Genomic DNA, 12,053 nt, shown 5'->3' on the forward strand with positions numbered 1-12,053 from the left:
AGACCAAGGAGGACACCACTTTTCCAGATAAGGCACACAAAAGCCCGCTTGGTCTTCTGTTCTTCTGTTTTATGGTCAGATGAAACAAAAATTTAATTGTTTGGCCACAATGATGTAGCCTTGATTTGGCGTAAAAAAGGAGAAGCCTTCAACCCTAAGAACACCATCCCCACTGTCAAAAATGGTAGTGGGAACCTACCATGGTTTTGGGAGTGTTTTTCAGCCAGTGGACCAAGGAATCTAATCACAGTAAATGGCACCATGAAAAAGGATTGGAGCTCATCACTAAAGATGAATGGGCAAAAATACCAGTGGAGACATGCAGAAAGCTGGTCAGCAATTATAGGAAGCGTTTGATTGCTGTAATAGCCAATAAAGGCTTTTCTATTGATTATTGAGACAGGTATGAATATTTTTGGACATGCCACTTTTTGGTCAAATGTAAATAAAAGATGAGTAATATTTTTTTTCCACAATGATGCCTCTTGTACATCATCTTATTATCTTTTGGGAGAAGCCTGTGTCATTTCCGGTAAAAAAAAAAAAAAAAAAAAAAAAAATTGTTGGTTGAATAAAAGTTACTTTTTAAAAGTAAAAGTAAAATTTGCCAGGGGTATGAATAATTTCGGGCTTGACTGTATTTTTTTTCTCACATTGTTGCATTGTTTAAGGTATTATTTTATTTAGTTTATTTAGTAGCTGAATAGAGTTTGATTCATGTTGGGTACAATTGTTTTGTTTTGTTTTGTTTTGTTTTTTGCTTTGATTTGATTTTTTGTTTTGTTTTGCATTGCTTTTTTTGTTTCGCTTTGCTTTCCTTTATTTATTTTTTTTTAAGTGGTTGATTCGAGGTTGCATCATTTAAGGTTTTATTTTATTTTGTGTCCTGTTAACTAGATGTACATTTGTTCTATTTCTCATCTCCAGATCTGTGATAAGGAGTGGCACTACTACGTCATCAATGTGGAGTTTCCTTCAGTGACGCTCTTCGTAGATGGAGTGACATACGAACCCTACCTTGTGACAGACGACTGGCCCATCCACCCCTCAGAGATCGATGTACAGCTAACCGTAGGTGCCTGCTGGCAAGGTGAGACCATTAAGGAACTGTTGTTTTGATTAGCCTTTGAAAAAGAGGATCGATAAAATGAAATGGTGGCACAACTATGATTTGGACGGCCCAGACACAGGAGATGATGAATCAGCATCCACCGATTTTGAGACTTGAGAAGAGGGTGTGACTAAGAGATATCTACATTATTGATATGACAGTGTGAGCACGGCAGCGGTGGTTCGAATACCAAGAGAGAGGCAATGTGTTTGGCCGCAGGCTACCCTGATTCCTCATTTAATCAAAGAGACTCAGGCGTGAAAACATCAAAAAAGAAACACGGCCTGTCAATTTCAGCCTTTTGAAATGGAGCTAATGATCGCATTTGAATGGAGAGACTGTCCTTAACATCGCTTTCATGAGCTAAATAATTAAACAAGCCTCTGAGAGAATGGAGTCACGGCTTAATCATTGTTTTAGGCGACAAGGTCCTAAGTCCGGATTCTTCAGCACCATTTTACATTTCTTTTCATCCGTGCTGATTGCGGATTATTCTCTCGTTCTCACTGGCTCGAATTGTGATTTTTTTTTTTCCCCTTTTAAAAGAGGGCCATAGTAAGGATTAAGAGACCCTGAATGGAGGACAAGTTCACTTGCTATTACATCCCAATGAAGCTGGTCTAAGCTCCACTAAACCGCAACTGATAACTTTTCAAGCCATTAGCGGGCAAGATTGCTTCTCGTACCCTGTCCATTTTCACTCTGCGCAATCAACAATGTAGCGACAAACCGCCTCATAATGAAAAGCGAGGATGGTATTTGTTCAGGGCAAATTGAGATCCTTGTCTTCTTTGAGGTAGAAATGGGGTTTGGTGGCCATTGTCTTGACAAGACATCAAATAGGATTATCTGCTTTTTTCTAGAGCACATTAACTGATCCATTGTGTAATTTACATGCGTTTAATGTTAAAAAAATCAATTCCAATCATCTTATTATTCTGCAGTAGGACTGAACTTCTACATAACAGATTTTAAACTGTTTTCTGTTTTAATATAGCTTAAAATGTATTTTATTCCTTTGATGGCAAAGCTAAATTTTCAGCAGCCATGTGTCACATGATCCTTCAGAAAGTATTCTGATATGTTAATTTGGTGCTTAGATAAAATTTCTTTTTATTATTAGTTCAAAATGGTTGTTCGGCTTAATGAAGTGTGGAACTGTGAAATAGTCTTTTTTTTAGGACATTTTCATGAGCAGAAGGTTAAGAAGAACAGCATTTATTTGAAATATGTTGTATGATTATAAATGGATCTACTTCATCCTTGCTTAATAAAAGTATCACTTTCTTTAAAAAAAAAAAAAAAAATCACAGTGAGCCCAGCATTTTGAATAGTACATTGTTTTTAAATTATTAAGTGTTAAAGAAAAAAAATAGGAATATTTCTCCTAAAAGTATAAATTCTGTCATCATTTGGTAAAAAAAATAAATAAATAAATAAATGAGCATGAAAGTACCCTTAAAAATAATCTAATTCAATAAATGATTCATGATCATTTTTGGGTAAACTGTTCCTTGAAGAATTGAAACAAAGCAAATCTGTTTAAAAGAAGCTGCTCTATAATAAGCACGTATAAAGGGAGATAAATAAGGCCATTACTGAGCAGCTGCTTCTCAGTAACATAAGACTATTTTTGGTTATAATGAGAAATCAGATGTGCTAATCTAAACGTAGGGTCATGACTATGCCTTTTCCGCAGGGCTCAGGGTGTGTTCTGCTTATTATTGTCTGTCATGCAGCTATTGATCGATACAGATGTGATGGTGACAGCTCTTATATGCCATGCGAGGACTGCAGTCTCATTAGCGCTTTTGTCCTTTAGGGGGAGCACGAACGAGAATGCAAATGTTCCTCTGCTGTTTCATCTGTGGAATAACATTTAATTGATAACATCTGTCAACTAAATAATTTAAAAACAGAAGCAATTAAGCATTGGAAGCACAGACCCTCATTGTGAGGCTTTAGGAGTGACAGTATTTGCTGCATCTGGAGCTATTAGACTCCCCAAATCTGTCAGCTCATCAGTCGGGGATGTATGGGAGGGAAAACAGCTTGTGATATTGGCAGCAGGTATTGCTCCTATTCTAATTACCTCTCTTTTTTTAGCTATTAAGAAGGTCAGCGTGACCAACTATTTCTTAAAAAAATACAAATTACATAAATTAAAAGATGTTGTCACTCATGCAAGAAAAGACAGATGACAGATAAATGAAAGTCAAGATGACCAGTAACAATTCACTGTACAAATATTACAATGTTATTGAAAAACAGCATGAAGAGAAATCATCTAACATAGCCTACCTGATCTCATGACGAAAACGTACCTGTTTCAACTTTTTTGCAAGACGCAAAATACGTACCAATAAGTACTTATCACTGCAGTTTCCAACAGAAATTAACACTAGAGGCGGTAAAACGGTGAGCATTTTTAATAATTTTCGTACACGGTTATTATTACAGCTCCATATGTTTTGCTTTCCAGACATAAAAAGCTTGTTCGGTAGCTCAGCCGGCATGGAATTGGACTTAGGATGCAGAATCCTTGGGTTTACGAATCCTGTGAAAAACATGACTCACGATAAAAGACCTGAAAGATGACAGATCGAAAAACAAACTAAAACGGCATGCTTGCAATTGCATTTTTATGTTGCATTCGCTTTTGTTCATAGTATGAGGCAGGTTTTAGGGTTGTGCCGATAGACGATAGTATCGTGTATCGACGATAGTCAGAGATATCGCCTGTGGCTGATGCCTTTGACGATAGTTAGACGATTATTATCCGTCAAAAAGGCGCCTAACTGGCTGCAGCGCGGAGTGGTTCTAGGATGCTTCAGAAACTTGCCGCGATATAAACACAAGCAAAGAGAGTGGCTACGTTGCCTTAACGCGCCGCAGACATGTGCAGTGAAAACGGGTAACGCATGTTTCACACATACTCCGTCTGCAGTGCGTATGTGTTGCGTCCGTGCACCTAAGGAGAGATTTTCATCATACAGCACGGTGTAGATAGATTAACTGATTCTAACGGGAGTGTTATAGCCTATATTAGCATTGCACAGTCATTAGGATAACAGAGGTAGTAAAATGTGGTTCAGGCTTAATTAATTACCATATATCAGAATCGGTCTGTATGTAGTAGGCTTAAAGTGCCCCTATTATGCCATTTTAAAGGTAGTTAATATTGTTGTAATAGTCTCTTAAAACAGGTTTACATGTATGCAAGTTCAAAAAACACTTTAGTTTTCTCCAAAATTAGATTTATTTTTACCCCGTTTCTAAATGATTCGTAAACGACTCGTTTGAAGCAGTTCGAAGAATCAGTCTCTCTAAACCCCTCCTTTCAGTGAGCCCTCACCGCTGTGATTGGTCAGATGGTGCAGTCCTTCTGGATTGGTCTACCGCTACAGCGCAAAAACGAAACGCCTATTGGCATAACTGAATGACAGCTGCGGAGACCTGTTAATGCATAGAAAAGATAGCCTCGATTTTACCCTATCAATTCGAGCCGGAGTCTGACGATGAAACTGTTGAAGTGTCACATCGACAAGAAACTGTTTTGCAAGCACGACCGGAGCAGGACGTTTCTCAGTGGGTGTCATGTTACAATTTGCTTTTGTAAGCGAACCGGACACATCTCTACGTTGTGAACTTCAACACTGTACAATCCATATCACTGCGTTAAGCCATCGTTTATCATTATCATTACTTAAACTAATAAGGCAGACAGACAGTCAAGCTGCATCAATCACAAGACTTTTTAGACTACATTGCACTCACAGCTGAACAACAGAACTACAGAAACGCAAGTTAGCCCCTTACCAAGACATGTGCGGGGTTGTTACACACCATAACGTACACAAAGACGTATTTTGAACGATCGCTAGAAAATACAATCATCAATTATTAATCATACTTACAGGTAGAAGTTCAGAGGAGCAAGCCGGTCCAAATAAACTGGGCACTGATCCATTTTTTAAAACCAAGCGTTTGGTGAATCTCGCGTTGTAACGTTACTTCCCAAGATTAGAAAAGCAGTCATCAGTAAAATGACGCGAACACAACACAAGATTGGCATTGGACTGCTGAGGTGTTGAAAAAATTAATGTTAACCACTCATTCTTGATAGTTTCATCTTTCGGAAGGGCATATAAAACAAATTCACTCTCACAGGCTGTCACAGCGCAGGGCGTCTTCTTGACATGATGTAATCCACTTGAAAATGGTAGGCCTACTGTTTGTGGGCGGGCAAGTTGTTCGCGAAATTGAACGTGGGCGGACATTACGCAAATGTGTAGCTCGTGACGTGTGGCCGTTACAGAAAAAAGATTCGAATTGCTGACGACTCGTTTAGGCGAATGTGAGCCGACTCTTTTTTTTTGTTAGACAAAAACTTTATTTATAGTGCACTGTCGGCGTCACAACTTTGCAGATAGTTTATGTTCACATACAGCTACATGACACACTACATGAAATATCATATTTGAAAAGGCATAATAGGGGCACTTTAATATAAACATTCACCTCAGTAACATCTGTATGCGTTAATTAGAATTACGATGCGATCAAATGGCGCTAAACATAGGCTACGCACGTGAATTACACGGGCATCACTTCTCCACATTCTACATAAACTGAATTACAACATCACCTGATGACAACGGTCAGACGTAAAGCGATAACATTATCCCAATATGACAGGTAAAGAAAGATACACTCATTTACATTCATGCACGCACATTTACCACTCACTGAGGATAGCAGAGAATGAAACCGAAAGTAAAACTTCTCCGGCAGAACTATATCGTCAGCGCTCTGTACACGCACCACTTAGTCACATGCTCAATAGCAAGTCTACCTTTACAAAACGAAAAAGGAATTTAGTACATAGATAATTAAATAAATCAGCACGATAGTATCGTGTATCGGCGATCTCTCAGGCTGACGATAGGACGATATGAAAATTGAGCATATCGCCCAACACTAGCAGGTTTAGGTCTAGTGCAGATGATACGTTATTTTAACACATCGCGGAGCAGCGCCACTCAATGGACATTTGAAGTCTGAACTGCAGTGACACATACAAAACCATCATCACATAAAAAAACGAACATTCTTTTAGTGCCACTCTATTGACATTTCACATCAAATATGTCCCGAAACGTACATGACGGTACGTATTTTGCACTTTTGCGAAAAATTCCCCACAGGTACATTTTCGTCATGAGATCAGATTGAGAATAGCAGAATGTGTGGTAAAAGATTACATTACTCATGATGCCATACAGCAAATTCCACCAATCAAAGAGTCGCAGTGAGAAATGTGCATCCAAAGAGCTCCACCCACTCCCATGAAAGAAATGTGAATGATGCAATTGTGTCTCTCTACTTTATAAAAATGAATTAGTAGTAAACTTAAAATATTGTTGCAATGCTTCATGGGATTGTAGTTCTTTCCCTCATTTAAGTACACAGTTTTGTATATTTTTGCCATCCGATCTTTTCTTCGGTATTGTGATGTACATGTGAGTAAAACATTATCGAAAAAGACAAAAATGTGGTGCAGGGACTTGGTTCTATCCATCCGTTGTTGATTGGATGCAGGCAGATCTGAATGATTGTAAGAAAGGGGCAGGGCTTTAGCAGACTAAATGATTGGAGAAGTTTGGCGTAAGACAATTCCTTGAATGTAGAAAATGGCTGATGACTTTTAAGTGGAGAAAAAAACTTTTAAAGGAGAAGTTACTTCCAGAATAAAAATTTAAAGATAATTTACTTCTACTTTTTAACCTCAAATGCACGTCTTGGAAGAAGGGTCTTATCTAGAAAAACGATCAGTAATTTTCTAAAAATAATGACAATTTATGTACTTTTTACCTTAAATGCTTGTCTTGTCTACTGTGTGTATTCCGGTTCGAGACAGTTAGGGTAGGTAGAAGAATTCCCAACTCATTTTTTCCTCCAACTTTAAAATTGTCCTACATCGCTGCAAGTACCGACCAAGTGTTTACAAAGTGAACATACATAGAAGATCAAACGCCATTTACAAAAAAGGTAAAACAGCGATGTAGGACGATTTTGAAGTTGGAGGAGAAAATGAGATGGAAGTTTTTTGACATCTCCTAACTATCATGAACCGGAATACACAGAGTACATGCAGAGTTAGATAAGGCAAGCATTTGAGGTTAAAAAGTTTACAAATAATTTTTTTTCAGAAAATAACCAAATCGTTTCACTAGATCAGACCCTTCTTCCTCAGCTGGGATTGTTTAGAGCCCTTTAAAGCTGCATTTAAACTGCATTTTGGAAGTTCAAACTCATGGGCACCATAGAAGTCCACTGTAGAGAAATCCTGAAATGTTTTCCTCAAAAAACAATTTCTTTATGACTAAAGCTAGACAGACATAAACATCTTGCATGACAAGGGAGAGAGTAAATTATCTGTAATTTTTTGTTCTGGAAGTGAACTTCTTTAACAAGCAAGGTTGAAAAATACAACTAAGCATGAAATTACATACAAAACGTTTGAATAAAGTCTACACTTAAGTGTTTTAAGCTAAATTATTTGCATATTTGTATATAAGCAGATAAATATAATATTTAATGAAATATAAATCAAAATTCTGTCATTAATTACTTACCCTCGTATTGTTCCAAACCCAAAAGACCTTCATTCATCTTCGAAACACAAATTAGGATATTTTTGGATGAAATTCGAGAGCTTTCTGACCCTGCATAGACAGCAAAATAACTACTACGTTCAGGGTTCAGAAAGGTAGTAATGACATTGTTAAAATAGTCCATGTGACATCAGTGGTTTAACTGTAATGTTATGAAGCTATGAGAATACTTTTTATGCGCAAAGAAAACAAAAATTATTACTTTTTTCTTAGTGTTAATTAATTTATTTCTTATTTTCTGTGTCAGTTTCCGTCTTGTTCCTTGGATAAACTGCTGAATTGCATGCACAGGATTGTGAGTTATCCTAGACAGCAAAGAGTACAAAAATTTTTCATTTTAAAACCTAGCAGATGGCGGCATTTCAGTAGACAGGCTTGTCTTCCTACCTCTAGATAAGGTGTTTTTGACATTTTGACACACATGCACACAGAATGTCACACAGCTTCCAGATATCTTCTGCTTTTGTACAGTTTTTTTTGTTGCCAGTGACTCCAAGTAAACGTGTGCATGATTTGTAATGTGTTTGCTTACAGGAGGAGAGGTGACCACTCCACGGTTCACACAGTATTTCAGAGGAAGCCTCTCAGGCTTGACTATCCGACCTGGGAAGATCGCAACTCAAAAGGTGATCTCCTGCCTACAGGCTTGCAAGGAAGGCCTGGACATCAGTTCGCTTGAGAGTCTGGGAAAAGGCATAAAGGTATATGCACACACAAATACGCATACATATATGCAAAGCTTTCATTGGAAAGATTATAGGCATTTCGTTCTTTGTCCATCTCTTTAATATCATCTGAATATATTTGAGAATCCTTTGACATCAGTCATTCCCAGCCATCATTTATTCATCTATATGTAAATGTGTTGACTCGTTCATTCGCTCCTTTGCTTTTAGGGTTTTTTGCTCTCTCTCTCTCTCGAATATGAAAATTGGCTCTTTCTCACACTCTCTTGATCCCTCTCAGTTCCACTTCAACCCGGCTCAGTCAGTGCTGGTCATGGAGGCAGATGACTTGGAGAGCATTAACACAGCCATGACAAAAGTTTCCTACATCAACTCACGGCAGTTTCCTACTCCCGGCCTGCGCAAACTCCACATAACCACCACAGTCCAGTGAGTACCACACTAAACATCAAAAACAGCCCATCAAACATCACAGCATCAGCTCATAAAGACTTTAATAGATTGATGACACTGCAGTGAAATCTCTCTACAGGATGAATACTAAGTATAGGAGTAAATATTCGAGCGAATGATTAAGTGTAATTAGCTTGCATCTTAGGGGTTCATTTAAAGTGTTGAGTGCTTTGAATGTGTGATGATCATTTTATTTTTTCAATTTCACAAGCAAGTGTTGATATTAAAAGCAAGGCTAGATGTTTATGAGTGAAGGATGTGCGGCAACAGAAGGCTTTCTCTGATCAATACTACAGAGCTAGGGGATGAGCCTGCAGGGTTGCCTTGGTTACCGATAACATCTAACGTCTTACACTGCATGACTCTCAAGTACCTGTATGCAGTCTGTCTCTTCCCTTAACTCATATCCACCCGTCCCAAAAAAACTTACCCCGGCTAATTTGAGTAGAGGTGAAGAGAAAATAAAAGAGTTTTTCTCAAAAGAGTCAAAACTGTTGCCTAACTGAAAAATACTGCTTTAACTAGGGTGCATGATTAATTGTATTTTAATCAGGACCACGGTTTTCGCTTCTTTTGATTAATTAACCATAATTGTCTGCTGGTTATTTATCCTGAAAGTTTTTTTCAGTGGAAACAAGCCTCCACAAGTTTTCACACTTAGGGTTGCCAAATGTTAAAAGTTTAAACACCCCATTTCAGACTTTCAGAAGTGAATGTTTTCTGCCCAATTTTTTACTTACTGTAATCTACCTAAGGCTGGCCACACATTATAAGATTGTAAGGCTGATTTAAAGACCAATTTGCACCCCTAAATCATCGGGGGGAATGGCCTGATTTGAGGCTTGTTGCTAAAAAATTCTTTGCGATTATTTAACTGCACCCGATCGAGATGTAGTTTCCCCGAACTCAAATCATAAATATCAAACATGTTTGATTTTTACTAGTCTTGATCGGGCTGCTTCAGACATGATTCCTGCCGTAGCCAATGACCTACTGGATGTTGCGTCCTTTTGTAGCTGAGACTTGGCAACCACAAACATGCCATGAAAGCAGAGTACTGAAAAAGAACATCACCCATATTCTTTTTCTATACTTTGTTTTTTACTGTGAAACAGAACACACGCCAGGAGAGCCAGCTGACAACGTCATTTGATGTGAGATCTTGTGTCACTGTAAAATCAACAGCATGTGGTCTTACAGTCTGGTCAAATTGTCTAGTGTGTGCTTTCAGTAGATTACAAGGCTAAAAATCATTTGAAACTGTCTTGTGTTCTCCCATGGTTTTAAAATCGGTTAATATTTGAAAATCGTCTGGTGTGTGGCCAGCTTAACCTGGCAACCATGCACTGCAAAAAATTGCAGATTGTTGTTTTAATAAAAACACTTTAATATAAATTGGAATTATTGAAATTAGTGTTAGGAATTTCACTGTTTTAACATTATGAGAGAAGCTTCATATGGTTTTACCAGTTTTCATAAATAGAGTTTTTTTCTTCTTCTCAAAACCATCAAAAACTGTTGCCCTACTGAAAAATAGAGCTGAAACTAGGGCTGCATGATAAATTGTATTTAAATCAGGATCATGATTTATGCTTCTCTTGATTAATTAACCATAATTGTCTGCTGGTTATTAATCCTGAAAGATTTTTTATTTGACATTTCTGTCATGTTTTAATGGTAAAAAGCCTCCACAAGGTTTTACGCTTGGGGTTGCCAAATGTCAAGAGTTGAAATCCCCGAATTCAAACCTTTTTTTAAGTCGATATGTTTTCTTCCCAGTGTTTTACTCAATCTACCAAACCTAGCAACTGCAAAAAATAAAAATAAAAAATACAAATTGTTGTTTTAATAGAAACACTTTAATATAAATTGGAATTATTGAAATTAGTGTTAGGAATTTCACTGTTTTTACATTATGAGAGAAGCTTCATAAGGTTTTACCAGTTCTCATAAAGAGAGTTTTTTTTTTGTTTTTTTTTTTCCTCAAAAGAGTCGTGTTGCCTTACTGAAAAATAGAGCTTAAACTAGGGCTGCATGATAAATTGTATTTAAATCAGGATCATGATTTCTGCTTCTCTTCATTATTTAACCATAATTGTCTGCTGGTTATTTTTCCTGAAAGAGTATTTAATTTGACATTTCTGTTATTTTTTAATGGTAACAAGCCTCCAGAAGTTTTTATGCTTGGGTCAAGAGATGTCAAGAGTTTAAATCCCTGAATTCAAATCTTTTTTTAAGTGTGTATGTTTTATGCACAGTGTTTTACTTATTCTACCTAACCTGGCAACCATGCACTAAAAAAGTGCAAATTGTTTTAATAGAAAAACTTTAATACAATATGGAATGATTGAAATTAGTGTTAGGAATTTCACTGCTTTAACATTGAGAGAAGCTTCATAAGGTTTTACCAGTTCTCATAAAAAGAGTTTTTTTTTTTTTTTTTTTCTTAAACTAGGCCTCATGATACATTGTATTTAAATCAGGATCATGATTTCTGCTTCTCTTAATTAATTCCCCATAATTGTCTGTTGGTTATTTGTCCTAAAAGTTCTTTTTAATTTGACATTTCTGTTATCTTTTAATGGTAACAAGCCTCAACAAGCTTTCCCGCTTGGGGTTGCCAAATGTTAAGAGTATAAATCCCCGAATTCAAACCATTCATCTAAGTCAGTCATTCCCAAAGGCGGGGTCCCGACCCACAAGTGGGTCGCGGGAGATTTTGAATGGGTCGCCAAGTCGAGCACTCTTTTTCAGTGCGCTATATACTCTTGATTAAAATTTATATGTGTAGTTCACCTATTAGCCGCACGAGGGAGCTCGTCGTTTTCTTCTTCTTCTGCTTTCTTTTTTTGTTGTTGTTCTTTAGCCGCGCTCTGCATCGCGTTTCACACATACTCCGTCTGCATTGCGTATGCGTTGCGTATTTTTTTTTTCGCACCCATGTTATTGGAGCGTTCACACTGCACGCGGTTGCTGTCCAGCAGTACGTCCCAGAAGCAGTGCGTTTGCAGCAGAGCAGCGATCATTTCGGCAGAGTCTATTTTTTTGCTGTGCTGCAAGCGCTGAATTAAAGTGACAGCGCATTGTTCGCTGTAAAAATGAACATGGATTGACACGAAAATGTCC

At 37.5% G+C, this 12,053-nt stretch overlaps 1 protein-coding gene across 1 annotated transcript in view; it reads left to right on the forward strand.

Moving 5' to 3' along the window:
* clstn2a (calsyntenin 2a) overlaps positions 1-12,053 on the forward strand; it is a 284,841-nt gene that overhangs the window by 246,921 nt on the left and 25,867 nt on the right. The window contains exons 9-11 of the mRNA XM_073849384.1: positions 928-1,090; positions 8,323-8,489; positions 8,755-8,903. Of these exons, the coding sequence (XP_073705485.1) occupies positions 928-1,090; positions 8,323-8,489; positions 8,755-8,903 (479 nt within the window). The remainder of the gene's footprint in view (positions 1-927; positions 1,091-8,322; positions 8,490-8,754; positions 8,904-12,053) is intronic.

The sequence above is a fragment of the Garra rufa genome, chromosome 10 (genome assembly GCF_049309525.1).
Source record: "Garra rufa chromosome 10, GarRuf1.0, whole genome shotgun sequence".
In the NCBI taxonomy this organism is placed as follows: Eukaryota; Metazoa; Chordata; class Actinopteri; order Cypriniformes; family Cyprinidae; genus Garra; species Garra rufa.